Source organism: Sturnira hondurensis, unplaced genomic scaffold (assembly GCF_014824575.4).
Source record: "Sturnira hondurensis isolate 20B ecotype Veracruz unplaced genomic scaffold, ASM1482457v3 Scaffold0017436, whole genome shotgun sequence".
Lineage (NCBI taxonomy): Eukaryota > Metazoa > Chordata > Mammalia > Chiroptera > Phyllostomidae > Sturnira > Sturnira hondurensis.
Genome location: NW_028090067.1, coordinates 2,331,208 through 2,356,740, shown reverse-complemented (window position 1 = coordinate 2,356,740; position 25,533 = coordinate 2,331,208). Strand labels below are relative to the sequence as shown.

The 25,533-nt window shown below is 46.7% G+C and overlaps 1 protein-coding gene across 1 annotated transcript; it reads right to left on the bottom strand.

The window, feature by feature from the left end:
* Nucleotides 1–5,458: 5,458 nt before the first annotated feature.
* Nucleotides 5,459–11,374, bottom strand: PIANP (PILR alpha associated neural protein). Its single transcript, XM_037068378.1, has 6 exons — nucleotides 11,231–11,374; nucleotides 8,786–8,845; nucleotides 8,016–8,524; nucleotides 7,195–7,276; nucleotides 6,184–6,405; nucleotides 5,459–5,832 (listed from the first exon to the last, which is right to left on the bottom strand). The coding sequence occupies exons 2-6, from the start codon at nucleotides 8,800–8,802 to the stop codon at nucleotides 5,811–5,813; spliced, it is 852 nt and encodes a 283-aa protein (XP_036924273.1). The 5' UTR covers nucleotides 8,803–8,845; nucleotides 11,231–11,374; the 3' UTR covers nucleotides 5,459–5,810.
* Nucleotides 11,375–25,533: the final 14,159 nt, after the last annotated feature.

The following is a 25,533-nucleotide window of genomic DNA, read 5'->3' as shown; positions in this document are numbered from 1 at the left end:
GTGAAGGCGGGTTCTGCTAAGGGCAGAAGCCGAGTCTTCAGAACTGCGGGCCTCGGGCTTCCGGAAGCGACTTTTGGGGAAGTAGGAGGGTGGGATCCCGGCAAGTTCATGAATTATGCATCAAGGTACCAGCGGAGGTATGGATTTTAAAAGACTAGGGTCCCGTTTCCCTTCCCGCAGCCGGGGAATAAGCTGATATAGAAAGTTGCTGTTCTTATGGGCTTGCGAACCACACCATCGGGTTTGATTCCCATCAGGGCACATGCCTGGGCTGCAGGCCAGTTCCCAGTAGGGACCAGTTCCCAGCAGGGGATGCACCAGAAGCAACCATACATTGATATTTCTCTCCTCCCCTTCCCTTCTAAAGATAAATAAAATAAAAATTGTAAAAAAAAAGTTGCTGTTCTTTTTTCTTATACTGTACTCTCAAGAATTTCTCAATGCTTTGAATATGCGGGTAAGGACAGGATGTGTCAGTTTTCTGAGGTTCCTACTTAAGCCCAAAGAGTAACTGTTAACCTCTCGAAGCCATGAAAATCCATCCCTCCCTGATCACACCCCTTAGCCTCTTTTGCTTTGGTCTCTGCTACAGTCTTGTTGCCCTCCTCCACATCTCTGTCTCCTCACCCTCATCACTACGTGACATACTGTTTCCATTTCTTCCCATGAGAATATCAGCTTCATGAGGGCAACGACTTTGAGTTGTGTATTTGCCCTCAGAGCTGGGATTTAGTTAGTGATCAGTAAACGTTTATGAACATTTAATATGAACTATTTTAGGAAGCCTTCCCCGATTGTTCCAAACCATAATGGTCCCTATGTCTTAATTCCCACAGCATTTAGTCTATACCTTTTGTTGCTATTTTAACTATTTCATATATGTGACTCCTCAGCAAGCTTGTCAGCTCCTCAGGGAAGAAACTGTCTCATACACAGTATCCTTCCCACTGTTGTGCTTAACATCTAGTACATGCTAAATAACTATACAACAGTCCCCTTATCCACAGGTTCGCTTTCTGCTGTTGCTGTTACTCTTAGTCAACCGTGGTCCAAAAACAGTAAATGGAAAGTTCCAGAAATCAACAATTCATAACTTTTAAATTATGTGCCATTCTTAATAGCATGATGAAATCTCCAGCTGTCCTGCTGAGGGCTGAGTCTGGTAATGACTCATCCCTTTGTCCAATGTCTCCAAGGTGTACACTGTCCCTGCCCAAGATACTTAGTAGCCATCTCAGTTATGAGATTGACTGTGGAGGTATTGAGTGTTTGTGTTCAAGGAACCCTTATTTTATTTAATAATGGCCCCAAAGCACAACCGTAGTGATGCTGGCAATTCAGATAGGCAATTGAAAAACCAGGAAGTGCTTCCTTTAAGTAAAAAGGTATGTGTGTGTAGGAAAAAAACATAGTATATATAGAGTTCAGACTATCTGATATTTCAGGCACCCCTTGGGGGTCTTGGAACTTATCACCAGCAGATGAGGAGGCACTACTATGCGTTACTTGATTAAATGAATGCCGCCACTACCCTGCACCCTGATAGGGCCAGAGCAGCTGTTTTGACTGAAGCAGAATTGAAGCCCCTCCTACCAACAGTAACAGCCCCATGCTTACAGAGCAAAATAAACCTAGTAGAAATAACTATAATGCCCATTTTACAATAATGAAAATAAGACTGAAGATTTAAGTGATTTTTCCCAAGGCCACAGCAAGGAAGTAGTGAAGAGCAGCTAAAAATAAGCATTTAAATTAAATGTTTAAGAAGATACGTGTTTTTGGCTTGTAATCATTCATATCTTTTTTTAAATCCCTACCCTAAGATATATTTATGGATTTTAGAGAGAGAGGAAGGGAGACAGAGAAACATCCAAGTGAGAGAGAAACATGATTGGTCGCCTCTTGACCAAACACAAAACCTAGGTTATGTGCCCTTGACCAGGGATTGAACCCACAAACTTTTTACCCACCCCAGAACAGAGCTTGTTTGTATCTTTTTATTGTTTTAAGTATCTACTCTTTTTATCATATTTTTGGGCTCTGCGCTCAGTCTGTGTTAACCCAGTAGCAACAGCAGGCAGGATAAAGGTCTTAAGGGCTCAGATGTGACCAGACCCAGTTACCTCATATGAGGTGAAGAACCATGATTCAAGAAACCTTGACTTTGGGGCTAAAGTAGAAAAGTGAGAGCAAAACAGTAGTCATCACTATAAGTCCTGGCTCTCCTCTAGTGCTTTTCCTCTTTACATTAACTGGCACTTCTGGGCCTCATTGTCTCTGGCTGAGTCCTGCTCCTGCCCTTGCCATAAGAAGCAAGTTTTAAGTTCCTTGAACTCCTTAGAGAATAGCTTTAGAGAGATAAATGTGGGGTGTAGGGGGAGGAAGGCTGTTAATTTTAGCCCGGGGCTTTCCAGCTGGCACACTGTTACCATCTTGAATCACTTCCACACCCGGAGCTCTGCCCAGGAGATCCCTCCTCCGGGGGGCTTCCCCATTCCCTGGTTTGGTCTGAGCCACAGTGGTAAGCATTCCAGGAAAATGTTTAAGAGAAGCCTGGCTGAGTCATTTGCTACACAACTCAGGAGGCGAAGACAGTGTGATGCATAGTGATGAGAGAGACTCGTCCCAATAGTGTCTGTGATGTGTGGCCTCCAAAAAACCAAGACAGTAGTATGGCCATTGTTTGTGCTCTGGGTCGGTCACTTTGCAATGACTCTATGCTCTACCACTTCCTTGCAGCTTTCTGAGCACCCCCAAGGCCCCCATTTTCAGTTTCAGCTCCCAGAGAGAAAAAGGTTAGGATCCATTCCCTGTGGCCTCAGGACGCTTCCCCGTTAGTGTGACCATGTGATTTAGTATGGGGTAATGCCTTTCAGAAAACTCAGAAGACTAAGATGTCTCCTTTCTCCTCTGCCTCTCCCATCTGACTTTCTACGGGCAGGAGGGCATTTAGGGAGAGGGAACAGGTGAGGATTTCCAGTGTCCTGCTGATGTATTTTAATCTATTTAAATTTAGAGAAACAGCAGTCTAATCAGGCAATAATTAATTTCCTCTTCATTCGGGGCCTTCACGTGTGCCTTTTGCATATGGATGAGCTGCAGAGTCACACTGTCCCTTTGCAGACAGTTGCTGAAGGTGAAAGAGCTGGGGTATGCTCTCCAGGCACTTGAGCTTCTTCCCCTTCCCTCCCCCACCCAGAACAAGGACTAGATTCCTGTGGGGAAAGAAGGGAAAGGTTACTGAGTCTTCTTCTCCTATCCTCCTGGATCCCTCCCTCACCGCCCCCAACACTGCCCTCGCCAGTCAGCACCTCTTCCTGCACCCTCGGGTTCCATCCAGTCCACCAACTGCCCACTGGGGTCTCTTCAGGACCCCCTGGGTTGCTTTTGAGCTTTCCTCAGCAGCTTGCTTGCCTTGTACCTCTGCTTTTGCTTGGTTCATCACTCCCTAGCCTGGCTCTGCTTCTTTCTTCTGTAGCAGTCTGTCTTTTCTTAGGAAGTCTGATGCCCCGAATGTACAAATTGCTCTGGTTCTGAGAAATATGCCGCCTCCTCCCCTCTCACCTTTGGGCGTTGCATGGACTCAGCCATACTTCCCTAAGGACACAGTCAAGCGCTCCAACACCTAAAAACACACATCTACCAATTCATGTACTTTCCTAATTGGAGCTGCAAAGATAAACACATGGAGGCGTCCACAGCCCAGGGCAGCCCAGGCTGCCTTTTCACACATTCTAGTCTCCTCTCCTCCCTGGAGCTCCCCATTTCCAGGGAGCAAGTGGGGCACAGATGGGGGGTGGGGGGAGAAATGAGACCTGGGTGGTTACCATGGCAACAGAGCCTAGCAACAGCTGAGAGGCTGATGTGTTCCCTGGGCTTTTGCAGGGCTGTTACAAGAGGCAAACCTAGAATGGAGAGCTCAGAGGTGACTGATCCCAGCTGGGCAGACTGGGTTCCCTCCCTGAAAACACACCCCTTGATTCCACCCCCATGCCCTATCAGAGAAGGCAGAGTGGGGAAAGCTGGTGAGTGTTAACCACAGAACTTCCAATGCTGCACACCTTTTTGGGGGGCAACCACGGGTGGGGGCAGGTTAGGGAGCATGGCTGAAAATAAACCAAGCAAGGCAGCCTCTTTCCCTTTGCTCCATTTTTCTCTTCTTTCATCCTTCACCCTCTGTCTGTCTTTATCAGTTCTCTCTTCCTTTTCTTGCTTGCTCCTCTGCCGGTCCTTCTGTGGAATTTGCCCTTTTCTTCTGTCTCCTTTCACATGGTCTCTCTTGACCTTCACTGGCAAGTAAAAGGCAAGCCACTCTTCCAGTTTCTCTTGCTCTGGCTGCTCTTGCTCAGGACTGCTTCCTTAGTTTCTCTTCCTTCCATCTAGTCCCCAGGTGAAGTCCCTGAACCCAACTCCAGGTCAGAGCAGCACAGGTCACACTGAGTCATTCGGAGGGGCTCCTCTGCTCATCCTTCTTTTTCTCCCTCTTGGCTGCCCGTCACCTTACCTCCCGTCCATTCTGCAGGGCTCATAAGACAGAGCCAGAAGACTCGGGTATCTTGCAAAGGCTTTATTTGAAAATTTTGAAACTTACATCCCACAAGAATTCAAGATTATCACCACAAGAAGAGATAATACAAAAATATATATCACAGCATAGGAGCCAGGTAAGAGAGGAATAAGGAAGGTGGAAAAAATTATGAGAAGTAGGGACAAACCTGGGGTCGGAGTGGGGGGGCAAAAGGAGTGAGTGGAAGAACAAAGGAGGGAGGGAGGGAGAGATGTTAGAGAGCCCAGGAAGGGGAGGGGTAGATTGGGAGGTAAAGCTCCCAATGGCCTTGAACCAACTGCCTCCAGTCCTTGCCAACCTCAGTGGAATGAGGAGGCGCTGAGGGAGGCTGGGAAGAGGAAGACTGGCTCAGGGGGCTTTGAATTCCAGAGAGTGACACACATACAGACAGCCAGGACAGATAAGACAAAAGGGACTTAGGAGGAAAGGAAGGGCAAATGGGAGCCCCTTTCTCATGTAGTGCAGCAGGTGACTCCCCCAAACCCATCTCCCAGACAACAGAAGTGAGCAGTGGGGTGGGCAAAAGTGTGGGGCCTCACTACCTCCTTTCTTGTGGGGGAGCCCTCAGGGTAATGAGATCGCCCATGGAGTGGGGTGATGAGGACAGTGAGGAACATGACACGGAACAGGATGGGACCGTGACAGACGGGGGCGCGAGGAGCCCCCAGCTCACCTCCCACCAACCTCTGGGCAGCATGCAGGAGCCACAGAAACTAGGTCAGTGGGTGTTTCTGTGAGAGGCACGACCTGCAACATCACAACATGGGGCCAGGACATACACGTGAGAGGAAGTGCTGAAGTCGCCCACTGACCACTGAGTGACTGAGGTGAGCGTGGACTGCAGGAAGAGGAGAGTGTGAAAACTGTGAAGCAAAAGGAAGAATGTGAGGGGTCAGCAGAGGAGAGAGGTGGATGGGGAGCAGGTGCAGAAGCCTGGCTGCACAACAGCATGAGTGTGTGCAATGGCCCATGAGGGTGGAAGTGAGTGTGCAAGGCTTTCATGTGAGTGTGCAAGGGTAGGCATGGGGGACCAAAAACCACAAATATGGGAGGTCCCCACCTAAAGGAGGGTGAGCAGGTAGGACTGAATGTGGGGCCAGTGAGTGTTCCAGGGCAGGGGGGCAAGGGCAGGGGCCAGGAGCACCTGCGGCCCAGGTCCCACAGCCGCCCCACCCTCAGTGGGGGCGGTGGCTATGCCGGCCCCTCGGCCTCCTGCTTGGTGGTACCCCAACATTGGTGGGCATCACAGATTCACCAGGGGAATCCTGAGAGGAAGAGGGAAAGGGCACAGTCAGGAAACAAGGGGTAAGTCAGAATCAAGAGGGGAATCCAAGACAAAGGGAATCAAGGTTAAGAGGGCAGAGCTGGAGTTAAATGGCAGCATGAGAATAGGACACAGATCCACAGAGAGGGGAGAGGGAAGGGTCTCCCCAGAAAGGAGAGGTTCAGACTCCTTGGGAGGGGCCAGGAGCCAGGCTGGGAAGAAAAGCCACAGGCTCTGGGAGGGCCAGGCCTACCTCCTTCCCACGCACCCAGAAGGAGTACCCCAACCACAGTTCCAGAGACCTAAAGGGCCTCCCCTCCTCACCCTCCCATCTTTTTGCCCTGGCCCTCACCGGTTCAACTGGAAGGCTGGAGCCCCCTTGGGCTGGGGCATCCCAGGCCTGGGTCCCCCTCTGGGCTCCTCATGGTCAGGGGTGGGGGTAGGTGAGTCCCCGAAGGCCCCCAGCACAGTGACCCCGGCTGGGGACAGGTCTGTCAGTGGCTGCTGGCTCTCCTCCTGCCTCAGGGCACCTTGCTGTCCTGAGGGCCTGCGCCGCTTCTGGCTGCGGTCCCAGCTGGTGCACCATAAGGGAAGAGGTTCTTTCATGAATTTAAGAAGCCCCCATCCTGGACCTGCAGGGCCAGTCACCCCCAGCCTCCCTCAGGCACCTCTAACACCCTACAGCAGAGAAATTGGCCTCTAAGACCATGTGTCCATAAAACCACCTCTCCTGCCCTGTCTCCCTGGGGCTCTGGGATCTAAACCACCCTCCCAACCTGCTCCAGATCCACAGAATAGTACTTCCTTCCCACCAACAGGGAGAGTCCCCCAGAATTGCCTTCTCCCCCATGCATATCCAGAAGAACCATGTCTCTCCTCAGCATGTGCTTTGGCAGGTTTAGTTCTAGTTCAAAGTCAGCTAATGACCTGGACGCTTGTGTCTAACGACTCTCTTAGTAAAGTGTGAAGGACTGAGTGACCCATTATTAAATGCATGCAGAGAAAGCTCCAGATTTGCTCCCTCCTTCTCAGGCAGCCCTAAGGAGGGGCTCTACAGACTGGGTCAGTTTTCTGTCTTCCTTCTCTGGAAGAAATGGGGACAAGGGATAGCCACCAAAGCCCCTAGTGCACATAAATAATCCCCCACCTCTCCCATTATCCTTTTACGTCCCTGGGAGAAGGGATCTGCCCTGGTTTCTCACTGTCTGCCCCAACCCAAATCCTTAACTACCTTCCCCCAAGGTCTTGCTTTAATCAATCACTTCCTATTCCACCCCCGGCAAAATTGATGCCCTTGCTCCTTCCTTCCTTCCAGCCAAACATTCAGCCCTTATCTGCCAGCACCCTCCTCACCCCAGCTTACCAGAACTTGAAGATGATGCCAGTGGCCACGAGAACGATGATGATGGAGATGGTAATTGTGACATAGAGCTGGGGGTCCACACCTGGATGGGGTGGGAAGAAAGTTTCAGGGAGGCTCAAGGTGGGAGGAGCTAGGAGGCAGTGAAAACAGAGCTGGGTTGCGGGTTCAGTAAGCTTAAGGAGGGCTACCGGTGTGAATCCATATTGCCCAGCTCTTTCTAAAGCACCCCCTTTATTCTGCTTATCAGCTTTACCCAGAACTTTTAGCTCCTTTCCTCCCAAATCCTTCTCCACTTTCTCAAACCTGGATACATGTGGTGAGAAGGCAGCTGCAAGGTCAGAGAGAACCTGCCTTTGTGAGGAAACCAGGGGGTGGAAACCTCCACATCTGCCCTGGCGTCACCCTCAAACCGCTGGCCCTGTCTCTGTACTCCCGGAGCTGAGCTGTCACCCTGAGTTCCTGTCACCCATGGTGTTCCTCTGCATGGACTCCTACTGTTTTCCAAGTTCAGTTCAAATGTCAGTTCTTGGAAAGTGTCCTGAGCCCCAGGCAGAGGAAGTCTCTTCCTTCTTTTTTCTTAAAAACATGCTGTACATGCCTCTCCTGTGCACTTATTACATTGACATCCCCAAGTATTTACACATCTGTCTTCTCCTACGGACCTGAGCTTGGGGGATCAGAGGCATCTTCATCCCTGCCTCCCGTGCCAGCACAACACTTGTGGAAGGAGCTTACAGACAAGGCCTCTCTTCCTGCCCTTTGGGTCTTTGACCAGCCTCCCCACCCTCATATCCCTGCCAGCCTCTCCCACTCCCACTCACCTTCCCCACGGCCCCCGAATAAGAATGGCCGCAGGGTGGCCGGTGCCTCTCTAAGGATGATCCCATCTCCATCACCCCGCATGGAGTCTGAATTGGGGTGTGGGGTAGCAAGCCCATGGGGGGCTGCAAAACCATAGTCCAGAGGCAGAAATCCAGGATTGGCAGAGTTGGGGTCCCCCCCATCCTCTCGAGAAACTGTAGGGCCCCACACAATAGCCCAGGGGTACTGGGATGAGGGTGGCCCCTCTTCAAAGCCTGATGGGGTGGCCGGGGGAGCCGTGCCCGGCAGGACTTGCCGCCTAGATCTTGGGACCCGAGGGGATCGGCTTGGTGGCGGTGCCCGCTCCCACACACACACGTGGCGTGGGGCGGAGGGGCCTCCTCGGGCACATGGGGGACGTGCTGGGGCTGGTGGGGTTCGAGGGGAGGAGGAGCCTTGAGCAGGCGGCGGGAGGGGCAGCAACAGCAGTGGCCAGAGAGGGAGGAGGTGGGACAGCAGCAGTGCAGGCCTGCAAAAAGGGAGAAAAGAGGGTGAGACAGAAGCCCATCTTGGGCCTATGTGTGGGGAGGACAGGCTCATACCAGAGATCCCCAGCTGCCTCTCTCCAGGTCTCTCTGCAAAAGCAGGTGGGCCTTGGGAAGACAGCCTCATTTTCTGTCTTCCTAGTGTCTAGCTCTTAGGATGGTGGGCCCTTGGTGGGCCTAGGGGGGAAAGGGCCAAGGCCTCAGGGAAAGTGGCCCCCAAGCTCCCGCTGCTGTGCCAAACTTACCACATCCTGGACTCCATGTTCGAGATCTTCCTCAGCTGTGACCCAGATTTCCAGCCTTTACTGGGAGAGAGAAGGGGCTGTCACATCCCTACCCTCCCCGCCCTGTGTACTTCCCCAGCTCATTCATCACCAGTTCTACCCCCATCTCCCCTCCCAGGCTGCTGGCTGCCAGCTATACTGCTGCCACCCAGGAGTCACTGCTGCTGAGCATCCTCTGGGGGGAAAACCCCCAGAGTGGCTCCCTGTCCAGACCCCAGCCCCTCTCTACCACGCCCCAGGTCACTGTTACCTCCCCACCCCAGGGTCTACTCTCACTTCTCAGGCTTCCTTCTCACTTCCGCTGCCCACAGCTCCAAGCTTTTCTTGAATCTTAATTTAGAGCAAAGAACCTTGTGATTCCTTGTGTACCTACCGCTAGGGAGGGAATCTGAGAGTGGGGGAGGGAAGAGGAAGTCAATCCGAGTGAGTCTGTGAACGTGTGTGTGGTGTGTGCGCAGTGGAAGCATCCCAGCCTGCCCACCCCACTTGTAGTCCCAGGCATTTCTCTTATGATTGGCCCCAGGAATCTGCATCTTTAGGAGAAGAGGAAGAGAAGATGGAGGGTTGGAAGGAAAGAGACAGAGAAAGAGACAGGTGAGTGGGAGAATATAATTTTTGCTCAATGTTTTTTTAAAAGATTTTATTTATTTGCTTTTAGAGAGAGAGAAAGGGAGGGAGAAAGAGAGGGAGAGAAACATCAGTGTGTGAGAGATCACATGCCCCCAACTGGGAACCTAGCCTACAACCCAAACATGTGCCCTGACTGGGAATCAAACTGGTGACCTTTTGGTTCACAGGCCGGCACTCAATCCACTGAGCTACACCAGGAAGGGCTAATTTTTGCTCAGTGTTTAAGCATCCAAAAGCATAGGTGCCCTATGAAGGGAGACAGAAATAGGGAAAACCCACCTCCTTAAATGTAGCTCTCCTGGGTAAAGAATCCCGGGAGAATCAGGATGGTTGGTTTTGAAAGAGGAAGGACATGTTTTCAGGGATGAGGGTTCTGGGTGGGGGGCAGTCTCCCCAGAGTGAATGAGGATATGACACCCTGTCTCCTCTGGATTCTAGGTCTAAATCTGTACATTAAGTACTCTCAGAGAATAACGGGAATATGATTGTAAAGTCTGAGGAAGGAAATGGGGAAGTGGGCAGTGGGCACAGATGTGAAGGGTTCGTGAAGGGCCCAGAGAGCGAAGGTGGATTGGGAGTGACAAGGGAGAAGGGTGAAGAGGAAGCCAGCATAGGGCACAGGGTGAGGGGCAGGAGTCAGTCCCCCAAGAGAACAGAAGAGGGGTTGGTACAGAAGACTGGAAGCGTGGAGGATGCTGAAGGGAGAACACCATGAATTAAAAAGGTCAGGGAGGAAAACAGGGGGTGAAGGGGGTCACGGGAACAGGGGAAGAAGGGGGAAGGGCAGGAGAGGAAAGAAAAGGTCCAGGCAGGAAAGGAGTCTCATCAGACAGGGGAAGGGAGAAAGGGGTGGAGAAGAGCAGGGATGGGGAGAAAGGGAATGGGAAAGGAAGGCGCATAATACCGTGGACAACACGAGAACAGGAAGGGATGGCACTGAAGACTGGAACAGCAAAGATGGAGGAGTTGGAAATTGTTTCTTTTGATGTAAAGGGATGTGGAGCTACGGGAGGAGATAGGGATTGGGGCATGGTGGGAAGAAGAGAGAGAGAGGGATGGGAACGGAACGAAGCTGGAGGGAGGGAGTGTGGGAGCGAAGCAGTGAAGCGGAGAAGGGCTCACAGGGACATCTGTGGCCAGTTGACCCCGGACCCACTTGCCTGTCCGCCTTGTGCATCACCCCTTTCCCCTGACATCAACTCCAGTCTCAGGGCCCGAACCCCCTTTTGCTACCCCTTCCAGGAAGCCCGCAGTCCCCAGGCTGGCGCGCCACCCCCTCCCTCTCCTCGCGCCTCACGGACCTGTTGTGCGCAGGAGACGAGCGGGGGGTGGGGTGGGAACCTTGGGGTGGGGGATCCCGGCCCCGTCTCCCGCGTTGCCCCAGCCCACCCTTCTCACGAGCTCGTGCTTCCCGCACAGGGTTGGAAAGCAGCGAGAGTGGGGGAGAAGACGAAGACCAGGAGGTCGGCGAAGGGATTCGGAGGGAGGGAGCACCCAAAGCAGACAGGGAGCCCAAAGCGGGAGGATGCCAGGAGCCCAAGCCGAAGGCAGGACGGAGGCAGCCGCGGGGACGGTGACCACTGCGCTAGAAGGGCAGGATGGAGCTGGGAACGAAGGAGGGATGAAGAGCAGGGCAGGGAAGGAGCGCTTCTGGGCTGGAAGCTGGAGCTCGGGTGAGGGACCGCGCGCGGGGAGAGGCGGGGGCGAAAGACTCGGAGTCCGGAAGGGCAGGGCCGGGCCCCCTCGGGTGGGGGCGTGGGGGTCCCCTTCACTCACCTGCAAGCCCGGCGCGGCGGCGCGGCAGCTGCGGGTGCTCAGGGATGAGCGGGGCTGGGGGGTCGCGGGAGCAGGTGGGGCACGGGGCATGGTCAGGGGGGGTTGGCCGGCAGCGGGGTGCTGGAGAGGGTGGGGGCGGGCGCCTGGGGCGCGGGGCGGCGGCGGCGGTGGCGGCGGCGGGAGATGCTCCGCTCGGCTCGGCTCGGCTCGGCTCGGCTCGCGCTGCGCTCGGCTCGGCGGGGCTCGGCGCGGCACCTCCGAGCGCTCGGTCTCCGCCTCTCCCCCTCCCGCCGGTAGGCCACACGGTTTAACCCTCCGGCTGCCGCACCACGGGAGGCACGCTCAGCTGTGTCCCAGGTGGAAGGTTGGAGAGGGCGACGGAGGGTGAGCGACCGTCTGATTCCCCGCGTTTTGATGGCGGGCTTCTCCACCCTGTCACCCCAACGCTATGGTTACCTTAGGTAGCTTCTGAAATTCTGTGTCTCCAACTCTGCTTCATCCCTGGTGGAGAGTGAGGAGTGGGGAGCAAGGTGGGGGTGGCAGCGAAGACCTCGCACCATCCTTGGATTATCCCGATAACTGGATCCCCCGATTCTACTCTGACCCTGCTTCAATGCGTTGTCTCCAAAGCAACCCGATTATCTTTAAAATAAGTAGTTCAAGTCACATCACTCAGTTTATCTAGCACTCAGGGATCCAGACTCTTTACTGTGACTTACAGGGCCCTACGGGACCTAGCCCCTGGGTAACTCTCCGACTTCTTTTCCTAACACTTATGCCCCAGGGGCACTCTACCTGGTCTATCTTTCTAGAACTAGAGGCGCTTTTAACCAGCCATAAGGTCTTTGCACTTGATACTCCTTGTGCCTGGACCATTTTCCCCCTGGCTTTTACCAATGACTCACTCTTCATTGATATTTCACTCACATCCAATGTCACCTTTTAGGAGGCCTTCTTCTCTAACCTCTCTATCAGAAGCAGCTTCCCCTGCCCCACACTCACCCCATCCCACCCCAGTCCTCTCTATCACAGCCCGGTTTTATTGGGGTTGTACTTCTAGGGCACCGTACTCTCCTTGTTTCCTTCCAACCTCACTAGCTTTTCCTTCCCAGTCTTTTTCTGCTCGACCTCTAAATGTTTCAGCTTCTGAGAACTTAGTCCTTAGCCCTCAGAGTCTTTCCACATTCTCTGTCCAGTGATGTCATCCAGTCCCAGGGCTTAAACACTATGTAAATGTCAGAGAGTCCTAAATTTATGTGCAGAGCTCCAGACTCATTTATCCGACAGCCTACTTGACATCGCCGCTTGGATGCCTAATAGCCACGCGACGCTAATGCAGTTGAAATGCATGTCTTGAATTCTCTCCTGGCCAGTTCATTTCTCCCCCAGTATTCCCCACCCCACTTGTCCAGGCTAAAAACCTAGGAAATGTCCTTCTTCCCTTTCCCTTTTCTGACCAATTCCCACCCTGTATCTACTTCACCAGCAAGTCCCATGAGCTCTGCATCCCACATATATCCTGAATCCATCCACTTCTCTCCGACTATGTATGTCGCTCACATCCTCCCCACATGAGACGATGGCTGGAATGGTGCTGTAGCTTCCCAGCCGCCCCCTTGATCCTGCCCTTGCCCTTTACAAACTTGTCTTCAGAATGCTCTTCCCTGCTTAAAATATTTGAGTGCCTTTTCACTGTTCTTGGAGTAAATCTGAACTCCTTGTTCGGAGAAGCCTTTCAACTTGTATTCCTCCTCAATGCTCAAACAATGTTCCTGCCAGACTGGATTGCTTGCTGTTCTAGAACACCCCAAAGCATTCTCTTAGCACCCCTGCACTTTTGATTCCCTGTTTCTGGAAGCCTTTGGGCCCCCTTCAGTCTCACTTTTGCTAGGTTGGCTCCTTCCTCTCACTAAACCACCCACTCTATTTCATCAATATGTTTCATTCTTTCCAACTCTTCTCACTCTCTGAAATGATCTTGTATTTGTTTCCTGGTTACTGTCTGTCCCCCCACCCCACGTATACTAGAAACAAAGATCTCATTTGTTTTGTTCCCCTGTAATCTACTTCAGGGCTTAGCATATATACATATATACATATATATATATATATATATATATATATATATATATGCACAATATTCATTGCTTAGTGAGCTTCACCTGGGACCCCTCCCCAGTGGAACTCTTCATTCTCTCCTCTGCCCTCCACCCGCCTTTCCTCTGTCTTCCTGGCCTCCCTGATCTCTGCCCTGTCATCTGTGCACAATGCTTTTGTGGCTGAGTCGGCTCACACCCACGCCCCTCCAGACAGTCACCCTTCATCCCCTGCACTATTACTATCATTAGCCTTGCACTCCCGCCTCCCGGAAGGAAGCCTGCTGTTCTGACTAGCATCTGCAGTGGCTGCTCCCCACCTTGCCTGTCCCTGATAGTCCTTCATTCTGAGGTCAGAACAGCAGGCAGTGAGCCTCGTGTCTCCCAGTGGGAAACAGTGCACATCGGATGTGAACTGGGCCATGTAAGCCAGGGCGCACAAATCACACCAAATCCTGGGCCTCAGTGAGTCCCAGTGCATCCTGAGGATGTGCAGTAAGAGGACTCATTATGTGACGGGCGTGGGTCATTTACTGTCAGCATAAGTGTCTTTTACACTGAGAACTTTGAGCCATTATCAACTATTTCTAGTATTTTTATTCCTTCATTCAACACCTACTACATGCTGGGTACTAAACCAGGGCCTGGGGATACAGTGGAGAGCAAGAACAAAGCTATCGCAGTCTCTTGTGATTTAGACTAGTGAGGGAGACAATGAAATACAGTGATAAATGAGTCTTCAGATAATCTGAGGACCTTCCCACACTCCACAGTCCATAAATCCCCTGGGCCTGGCTCTGTGGTCTCTATCATTCATTATCTCTGCGCTCACTGAGGGGTGCCAGTCTTTGTCAGGGTAGACTTCTGTCTGCTTCCTGTCCTCCGATGTCCAACGTCCTTCTGAACTCTTCTCACTCTCAGCTGACGCTCGTGCTTTCTGCTTTCCTGAGAAAATAGAAGCAGACGGGGCTAGAACTTCCCACTTCCACCACCACGTCTCATCCCCACCACTCCTTCTGGGGGCAGATACCAGGCCTTTTGAATCACCAGCGGCTTCACTCCAGGGACTGCCCTTCCCTCTCCCGCAGCATCAGCATCGCTCCTCTCTACCTGGTGGTCCCCAGCAGCCCAGTTAGGCACGCTGTAATTTCTCATAGCTTAAAAAAAGCTCTTCTCAGCTCCAGGTCCCCCTCCAGCCTCCGCCCTCCTCTGTTCACCTTTACAGGAACACGTCTCAGATGATGGTCTCCATGCACCACCTCGTCCACTTCTCCTCCCACTTCTTCTCTTTCTCTTTTATTAATGTAAACTATTTAATTTTTGTAATTCATTGTATGAATGGGTAATACATTCACAGGCGCAAAAACAGTTTTCAATATTAACATGTACAGAGTCTGGCAGAAGTAACATCTGCTTGAGTGGGGCTGGTAGGGTAATAATATGGATGTAATAATTTATAGTTTTAACTTGAACAGTTCACCTAAAATATCATATGGTGTGCTTGAGTGTATTATTGTTATGTTACAAAATTACACGCTCATGATTTTGTAATAAAAATTTTTGTAATAAAGTAGGAGCGTTATTTGTGCCAGACCCTGGGTATAATGAAAGTTCTCATTCTCACCACCGCCCACCATCTTTCCTATCCCTGCACTCAGTGTGACTAACTTCTGTGTACTCTTCCAGAGTTTCTTTATGCATACACAAGCCAATAGAAATATACCTTCTTTTTTAAATATTTTTTAAATTTATTTTCAGACAGAGGGGAAGAGAAAGAGAGAGGGAGAGAAATATCAATGTATGGTTGCCTCTCATGAGTCCCCTCCTGGGAACTGGCCTGCAACCCAGGCATGTGCCCTGACTGGGAATCAAACCGCAATCGTGTGGTTCTCAGGCCCGCACTCAATCCACTGAGCTACACCAGCCAGGGCTGAAATATACATTCTTTTTTTCCTTATCCTCACCCATTTTTGCTTCTTATTCTCTGAACCTTTTCCCCCATTCTCCCCTTTCCTCCTCCCCACTGATTACCCTCCATGTGATCTCTATTTCTGTGATTCTGTTCCTGTTCTAGTTGTTTGATTAATTTGGTTTTCGGGGGTTTTTTAGGTTCAGTTGTTGATAGTTGTGAGTTTGTTGTCATTTTACTGTTCCCATTTTAGATCATCTTCTTTTCCTTAGATAAGTCTCTTTAACATTTCCTATAATAAGGACTTGGTGATGATGAACTCCTTTAACTTGGCCTTATCTGGGAAGCACTTTATCTGCCCTTCCATTCTAAATGATAGCTTTACTGGATAGAGTCATCTTGGATGTAGGTCCTTGCCTTTCATTACTTCAAATAGTTCTTCCCAGCCCCTTCTTGCTTGAAAGTTTTGTTTTGAGAAATCAGCTGATAATCTTATGGGAACTCCTTTGAAGGTAACTGTCTCCTTTTCTCTTGCTGTTTTTAAGATTCTCTCTTTATTTTTAATTTTGTGTAATGTAATTATGATGTGCCTTCGTGTGTGCTTCCTTGGGTCCACCTTCTTGTCATTCTCTGAGCTTCCTGGACTTCCTGGACGTTTATTTCCATTGCCAGACTGGGGAAGTTCTCTTTCATTATTTTTTCAAATAAGTTTTCAATTTCTTGTTCTTCCTCTTCTCCTCTGGCACCCCTATGATTTGGATGTTGGAATGTTTAAAGTTGTCCCAGAGCTTGCTAAGCCTCTTCTCACTTTTTTGAAATCTTATTTCTTTGTTCTGTTCTGGTTGAATGTTTATTTCTTCCTTTTGCTCCATATTGTTGGTTTGAGCCCTGGTTTCTTTCCCTTAACTGTTGGTTCCCTGTATATTTTTCTTTATTTTGCTTTGCATAGCCCTTACTTTCTCCTCTATTTTGTGACTATACTCAACCATTTCTGTGAGCATTCTGATTACTAGTGTTTTGTACTGTACATCTGATAGGTTGGCTATCTCTTCATTGCTTAGTTCTATTTTTGGAGCTTTGATCTGTTCTTTCATTTGGGTCATATTTTTTGTCTTGGAGCATCTGTAACGTTGTAAGGGGCAGAGTCTTAGGAATTTGCCATAGCAGGGCAACCCATGTCACTGCAATGTGGCGCTGGATGTAAGGGAGGGATCCAAGAGAGAACTGGATCCCTCTTGGAGGGTGCTGCTTGCTTGGCTCTCCACAGGCTTTCAGTCACTTCCCCCACTACCCACAAGCAGATTGCATCCTTTTGGGGTTGACTCCTGGGTGAGTGGGCTTGTGTACATTCCAGGACCCTGTGAGTCTCTCCAACAAACTATCCTTTGAGACAGGGAGTTTCTCCTGCCATTGCAGCCCCCACAGGTTTTTACAGCCAGAGGTTTTAAGGCTTTATTCCCCCCATTGAAGCCCTGGGTTGCACAGTCTGTCTTGCTCCCCAGTTGTCCCTCTCAGTTTCTCTGCAGGCAAATGTGGGACCACCCAGTCTGCCAGCTGCCACCTTGCCTCCAGTCCTCTCTACCCTGGCTGCCCATCTCTGCCCCTCTTACCAGTCTGAATGAATTCAGTTTCTTCTCGAATTCCTTGGTTGTGAGACTTCCATACAGTTCGATTTTCTGGCAGTTCTGGCTATTTTTTTGTTTTAAATTTGTTCTTGTCCTTCTTTTGTTGTGTGAGGAGTTAAAGTGTATCTATCTACACCTCCATCTTGGCCAGAAGTCTCTGTAACATACAATGTTATTCGCCCAGATATTTTATGTAAAAGTTGGTATATCCTGTATACTGTTCTACATTTTTCTTTTTGACTTAACAATGTATCTTTGCCATCTTCCCATATCGATAAATACGGAGCTTCTTCATTCTTTCATACAGCCTCATTATATTCCGACATATGGATGTGCTCCCAAATCTCTCTTGAGCCCAAACTACCCTGCTGAAATCCCTTTTCTCAAGGCTACACGTGACTTTCATATTTCCAAGTCCAAAGGTCAAATGTCAGTGTCATTTTACTTGGTGATCAGAAGTCTTTGATACAGGTGATCACATCTCCTTCTAGAAACACTTTCTTAAAAAACTATTTTATTTATTTACTTTTAGAGAAAGGGGAAGGGAGGGAGAAAGAGAGGGAGAGAAACATCAATGTGATTGATACATTGATTATCAGTTGCCTTTTGCATGCCCCAAACTGGGGACCGTGTGCCCTGACTGGAAATCAAACTAGCAACCTTTTAGTTCGCAGGCTGGTACTCCATCCACTGAACCACAACATCCGGAGCTAGAAACACTTTCTTACCTGACTTTTATCATGCTATCTGGCCCTGAATTGTTTTCTCCCACACTGGATCCTCCTCCTTTGCCAGTTCCCCTTCTCCCTAACTGCCGCATCCCGGCTCTCTTCTCTATCTACAGTCATACCCCAGGGGATCTCATTCAGTGTCTGGGCTTTGAATATTATTTTTACAGATGACTTCTAAATGTTTATCTCTAGCTTAGCCCCTTCCCTTATCCCAGACTTGCAAACCTGCCCTTCCCTTCACACTTCCTCTCTTGACAAATGGCATCTCAGTTCTTCCCTTTGATCAGGGAGGAAACCCTGAAGTCATCTTTTTTTTTAATGTCTACATCTGGCTAGTATGGCATTTTATTTAACATTGATATCTTTAAATATATGTACACAAATATAATATGTATTTATGTTACATGTAAATATGATTTACATATAAAATGTGATGCATAAGATACTAATGTATATGATAGTTATAAAGTAGGAAATTAAAATGAGTATCTATAAACCCACCATCCAGCCCAAGGACTAGAAAGTTACAAATAACTTGCATCTACGTGGTCCCCAGCCTACCATCCTGCTGACTCCTTTTCCTAGAATGACTACCTCCCCAATTTTTAAAAATATTCCATTGTGGGGTTTTTTATCTTCACCCAAAGACATTTTTTCATTGCTTTAGAGAGAGGATCAGAAGGAGAGAAACATCAATTAGTTGCCTCCCAGACGTGCCCACATCAGTGATTATACATGAAAACTAGGTATGTGCCCTGATCAGGAATTGAACCTGCAATCTTTTGGTTATGGAGTAATGCTCCAACTGAGCCATACCAGCCAGAGCAAAATTATTCCATTGTTTTTATTTTATTTTTAAAAAATTTGCCTTGGCTGGTGTGGTACCATGGGTTGACTCCCGACCTGTGAACCACAGGGTCACTGGTTCGATTCCCAGTCAGGGCACATTCCTGGGTTGCAGGCCAGGTCCCCAGTGGGCTGTACAAGGAGTCAACCACACACTGATGTTTCTCTCCCTCTTTCTCCTTCCCTTCCCCTCTGTGTATAAATAAATAAATAAATAAATAAATAAATCTTTAAAAAATTTTTATTGTATTTTTCCTCCATTGTTTTTAAATATAGTTTTATCACAAATGAGTATGAGCTTGAACAATAAATATGTTGTTTAGTCTTGCTTATTTTCAATATAATAAAAATTATATTGTATTACATTATGCAATATGCTATATAATATTATAGTAGCCCTTGGTACATGTTTGTTTTTTCACTCAATATAATATTGCCAAGATTTATCCATATTGTGGCAGGTAACTGGAATTCATACACTTTCACTGTAATATAATGTGCCACTGTGTGAATATATCATAATTTATCTATTCTGTTGATGGATTTATGTTTTTTTGCTATTATAAACATTGTTGCTATGAATATTATTTTATTTGTCTCCTGTACATGTGTGAGTTTTTCTAGAGTATGTATCGAGGAGTGAGACTTTTCGGTTGTGGAATATAAGAATAAACACCTTGCCCTGGCTGGTGTGGCTCAGTGGATTGAGCACTAGCCTGTGAACCTAAAGGTTGCCAGTTTGATCCCTAGTCAGGACACATGACTGGGTCTCTGGCCTGGTCCCCAGTTGGGAGCTTGGAAGAAGCAACCAATCAATATCTCCCTCCCTCTCTTTCTCCCTCCTTTCCCCCCTCTAAAAATAAATAAATAAAACCTTCTTAAAATTAAAAAAAAGAATAAGCATTTTTTATAAAATATATGATTGTCTACTATGCTATACACCTGAAACTAATACAAAATAATATTGAATGAAAAAAAATTACCTTAGAGTCCTGGCTGGTGTGACTCAGTGGGTTGAGTGCTGGCCTATGAACCAAAAGGTCACTGGTTCAGTTCCCAGTCAGGGCACATGCCTGGGTTGTGGGCTGGGTCCCTGATTGGGGGCATGTGAGAGGCAATGAATTGATGTTTCTCTCACACATCTATGTTTCTCTCCCTCTCTTTCTCCCTCCTTTCCCCTATCTTTAGAAATGAATACATAAAATCTTTAAAAAAGAAAAAAGAAAAAATCATCTTTGAGAGAGAATACCAAGTTGTTTTTTCAATGTACACTCCTACCAGCAATATTTGAGTTCCCATTGATTTACATTCTCTCCAACACTTGTATTTTTAGACTTCTTAATTTTTGCCAACCCCAAAGATGTATAATAGGATCTCATTTGGTTTTATTTGGCATATCTCTAATTACTAATGCAGCTGAGCATCTTTTCAAATGCTTATTAGGCTTTTGAATTTTCTCTTCTGGGAATGCCTAATTATTTGTGTTATTTGAGCTTTCCTTATTGATTCGCAGGAGTTCTTTATATATTCTGGATACCAGTCTTTTGTCAGTTCTATGTACTGCAAATATTTTTTTCATTGTGAGATATTTGGGACCTGTCCTCTGCCTTTTTTCATGATGTACAGATGCTCCTCGACTTACAATGGGGTTATATCCTAATAAACCCATTGTAAGTTGAAAATATTTGTTAAGTCGAAAATGCATTTAATACACCTACCCTACTGCATGTCATTGCTTAGCCTAGTCTAGTTTTAAAGGTGCTCAGAACACTTACATTAGCCTGCAATGGGACAAATACCTTGGGTTTCATCTCAAGAATAATTGTCTCCCTCTTTTCACCAGAAGCAAGAGACACAGATGGGCATTTTGTACATATGATGGAGTGTGAAAACACAATATCCAAAAACACAGGCAACACAGTAAGTACACAGTGGAGTACTGGTTGTTTACCCCCGTGATCCTGGACTGCCCGGGAGCTGCGGCCCGTCGCTGCTGCCATCGGCATCATGAGGAAGTGCTATACTGCACATTGCTGGCCATGGAAGAGATCATAACTCCAGGTGCAGTTTCCACTGAATGCATATCACCTTCACATGATCATAAAGTTAAAAAATCAAAAATTGAATCGTTGTAAGTTGGGGACCATCTGTATTTTGATTATCAGAAGTTCTTAATTTTAACAATTTTATTGATTCAGTTTTTAGAGAGAGGGACAGGGAGGGAGGAAGAGAGGGAAGCATCAGTGTGAGAGAGAAACATCGGTCAGTTGCCTCTCGCAACACTGATTCTGTGACTGAGAATCGAATCAGCGACCCTTCGCTGGCAATACGGTGCCCAACCAACGGAGCCACACCAGTCAGGGCCAGAAGTTCTTCATTCTAATGCAGGCATACTTACCAACCCTGCAGTTTATGATTGTGCTTTTTATTTCTTGTGTAAAAGAATCACTCTCCAAAGGATTGCGGTTCAATTCCCAGTCAGGGCACATGCCTGGGTTGCAAGCCAGTCCCCAGCAGGGGCCAGTTCCCAGCAGGGGACACACGAGAAGCAACCATACATTGATATTTCTCTCCCTCTCTCTTTCTCTTCCCTTCTAAAGATAAATAAAATCTAAAAAATAAATAAATAAAATTATTTTTTAAAAGAATCACTCTCTACCCTTCTAGTCAGAAAAATATTTTCTTATATATTCTTCAAAAGATTTAAAATTTTTGGTCTTTATACTTAAGTCCTAAGTCTATCTTGAATTCATTTTTGTGTAGGGTGTGCTATAAGGATCTATTTTTCATTTCAGTTTTATTTGTTTTTTTTCATTTTTAATAGAGAAAATCAGTTTTCCCAGCCTCATTTATTAAAGTCCTTCCTTTCTGCCTGATCTGCCTCGCTAATTGTTTTATATCAAAGTTCTTTATATATGTGAATCTTTTTCTGTCAGCTTTTAAAAACCTGCACCAATAACACACTTTCTTAAATCATATAGATTTAAAATAAATCTAGTTATCTCCTGGAGCAAACATCACCTTGCCAATATACTCTTCTTCAGGAGTATTTTGCCACTTCTTGGCCATTGCTCTACTTGAGAATCAGCTTGTCAAGTTCAATGGGATTTTGGTTGGAGTTGCATTGAACCCAAAGTCCAACTCAAGACAAATTGACATCTTTTTGATATTGAAACTTCCTATCATGGATTTGGGATATCTCTTCATTTATTTAGGTCTTCAATGTCTTTCAGTGAAGTTGTATAATACTCTGCCTACAGATAATGTACATCTCCTGTTTTATTTCTTCTAGGTACTTTATTGCTTTTCTGTTAGGATAAAAGTTATATTTTAAGATTACATTTCAAATTGTTTTTGCTGGTTTATAGAAGTGCAGTTGATTTGCAATACTGATTTTAGAGCCAACCACCTTGATGAGCTCTCTCTTCTGTATAATAATTTATAGCAGGGGTATCCAACCTATGGCCTGCAGGCCACATGCAGCTCAACCCAAATCATAAACTAAAGCATTATGAGATTTTTTGTGATTATGTGTCACAATGTATTTAATATGTGGCCCAAGACAACTCTTCTTCTTCCAGTGTGGCCCAGAGATGCCAAAGGTTGGATACCCTCGCTCTTTTAGACTTTTTCAATTACAGTCATATTATCTGCAGATGCTGGCAGTTTGCTTTTTCCTTTCCAATATCATGGCTTTAATTTATTTTTCTTGTGCTGGCTAGCACCTTTAGTACAATGCGAATACAAGCAGTGATAGCTGGCATCTTTCTTTTGGTTCTGGCTTTAAAGGAAACACTTCCATTGTTTTCCCAAGAAGAGTGGTATTTGCTGTAGTTTTTTAAAATAACTTTTGTCAAGTTAAGGAAGACCCTTTCATTCCTAGTTTGCTAAGAGTTTTGTCATGTATGGGTATTGAAGTAGACACTTTTTAAAATGCATTTTTACTGTGAAATACAATACATAAAGATACGTGCAACAAGACATAAACATAAACTATGGAATACTGCTCGGACTGGTGTGGCTCAGTGGGTCAGGTATCATCTCATAAACTAAAAGGTCCCAGGTGGAAGGCATGTGAGAGGCAACCACACATTGATGTTTCTCTCCCTCTCTTTCTCTCTCCCTTCCCCTCTGTCTAAAAATAAATAAATAAAATCTTAAAAATTTTTTTAAATCTGTGAACATGATAATATCTCTCCTTTTATGTTAGGTCTCCAGTGTCTCACAGTAAATTATAATTCAGTACATATAGGTCGTACACATATTTCGTTAAATTTATACTTTAGTATTTGATATTTTTCATACTACTGCAAGTAATAACTTAAAATTTTTTAATTTATTGATTTGAGAGACAGTGATTTGCTCTTTCATGTATTTATGCATTCACTGGTTGATTCTTGTATTCATTTGTGCCCTGACCAGGGAGTCAAAACTGGAACCTTGGCCCTGGCTGGTATGGCCCAGTGGATTGAGCGCCAGCCTGTGGATTGAAAGGTTGCCAGTTTGATTCCCAGTCAGGACACATGCCTGAGTTGCAGGCCAGTTTGAGGGCATGTGAGAGTCAACCCATGGATGTTTCTCTCACTCTTATCCCTTTTCTCTAAAAATAAGCAAATAAAATCTTTTTTAAAAAGGAAGAAAGAAACTGCAACCTTGGCATATCGGGACAATGCCCTAACTAACTGAACCCGTGTAATCTTAATTAGGGGCATGTAGGTGCAATGCCCAGGCTGCAATAAGTAGCTTTTAAAATTATTCATCATCTAATTAGTTGTGGTTCATGTATAGATATATAATTGATTTTGTATATTTTTTGTCAAGCATCCTTGTTAAAGTCACTCTAATTATTTGTAGATTCTTTTTGTCTTTTTTAAACATTTTATTTATTTATTTATCTTTAGAGGGGAAGGAGAGAGGGAGAGAAACATTAATGTATGGTTGCCTTTTGTGCGTCCCCTGCTGGTAGTTAGCCTGCAAGGAACCCACCTGCAACCCAGGCATGGGCCCTGACTGGGAATCGAACCGCGATCGTCTGGTTCGCAGGCCCGCACTCAATCCACTGAGCTACACCAGCCAGGGCCTCTTTTTGTCTTTTTTACATTTGCTATCACATTCTCGCACTTCTTGTAGACGGTGACAGCTTTGTTTCCCTTTTTGTGTAATTCCTTAACTTCCCCCTTGTCTGACTGCTGCGGCTTGTATCCCCATCATAAGACTGGATAGAATTGGTGATGCCAGGCATTCCTTTATCAGATTAACAAGTTCTCTTTTAGTTTTCTAAAAGATTTTTAAAATCACAAATGGATGTTGATTTCAGCATGTGCTTTTCCTATATTTATTGATTCGATTGTATGATTCGTTCCTTTAATCTATTAATGTAATGAATAAAGTGATATATTTTCTTTTTTTTTTAAAGATTTTATTTGTTTATCTTTAGAGGGGAAGGGAAGGAGAAAGGGAGAGAAATATCAATGAACATTTGCCTCTCAGGGGTCCCCTGCTAGGAACTGGCCTGCAACCCTGACTGGGAATGGAACCACAATCCTTTGGTTTGCAGGCCCTTGCTCAATCCATTGAGCTACACCAGCCAGGGCAGATATATTTTCTAATATCAATCTCCCCTTAAATTCCTGGCATAAATTCAAGTTAGCCTTGGGTTTTCATATTTTTTGCACATTGTTGGCTTCAGTTTACTAATGTTTTATTGAAGATCTTTGTTAATAAGTGAGACTGGCCTGTAATTTTCCTTTTTAATATTGCCCTTTTCTGGTTGGGTTATCAAAGTAATTCTGGCCCCATGGAATGAGTTGAGGGGTGTCCTTTCTTTTCCTATTTTCTGGAAAAGTTCAAATAAGATTAAAATTATCTGAGCCCTGGCTAGTGTAGCTCAGTGGATTGAGCGTGGGCCTGTGAAGCAAAGGGTCGCCAGTTTGATTCCCAATCGGGGCACATGCCTGGGCTGCAGGCCAGGTCCCCAGTGGGGGACACATGAGAGGCAACCACACATTTATGTTTCTCTCCCACTCTTTCTCCTTCCCTTCCCCTCTTTCTAAAAATAAATAAATATAGCCCTGGCTGGTGTAGCTCAGTGGATTGAGTGCGGGCCTGCGAACCAGAGGATCGCGGTTCGATTCCCAGTCAGGGCACATGCCTGGGTTGCAGACTGGTTCCCTGCAGGCCAACTCCCAGCAGGGGATGCATGAAAGGCAACCATACATTGATGTTTCTCTCCCTCTCCTTCCTCTCTAAAGATAAATAAATAAATAAATAAATAAAATCTTTAAAAAAAGGTTACTGTGATAATCTAGGTGAAAAATGATGGCTTAAACCAAGAAAATGTCTGTGCAGGTGTGGAAAATAGTTGTACTCCATAAATATATTTTTAAAAATAAATAAAAATAAAAATAAATAAATATTTTTTAAAAATACTAAAATTATCTAAAAGTTTGTTGCAACTTGCTTGTATGATGTCATTCTTAACACTTTCTCTTCCTTTCACACCTCACATTTAATACAGTTGGAAAATTCTGTCCACTCTTTTTTTAAAATTTTATTTATTTTTTAGAGAGAGGGGAAGAGAGAGAAACATTGATCAGTTGCCTCTTATGTGCAACCCAGGCATGTGCCCTGACTGGGAATCAAACCAGCGACTTTTCAGTTCACAGGGTGGAACTCAATCCGGAGCCACACCAGCCAAGGATGTTCACTTTAGCTCTAAATTAAATATAGAGCACAACTATTTCTCACCTCCACAATGATCACTTTTGTCTAAGCCACAACCATCTCTTGCCTGGATACAGTAACCTCCTAACTGGACTTGTTGCTTGTATTTATGCATCCATCCTTACATTTTAAACACAACCACCTGGTATCTGCCTGAGACCACAGGCTCCCTCTGCATTTAGAGTCTAGCGCTGGGCAACAATAAAGCTTTATTGAAACAAAACAGGAAAAAAAATGCCCGTCAGTCTTTCTGAAACAGCCAACCAGAGAGTAGAATGCTTAAGTCACTCACAGGAGCTTCAGGGTTGGAAGGCGGGAGCGGGACACGTCCCGCCCCAAAACCTTCTAGTAAGAGCGGAAATACAGCCGGAAG

Excerpts from the sequence above, each read along its gene's own strand:
- PIANP (XM_037068378.1), bottom strand. Across the intron at positions 7,277-8,015 it reads ATTCGGGGGCCGTGGGGAAG|GTGTGGACCCCCAGCTCTAT; the intron begins GTGAGTGGGAGT and ends CACCCCATCCAG. Across the intron at positions 6,406-7,194 it reads GGCATCATCTTCAAGTTCTG|CTGGGACCGCAGCCAGAAGC; the intron begins GTAAGCTGGGGT and ends ATGGTGCACCAG.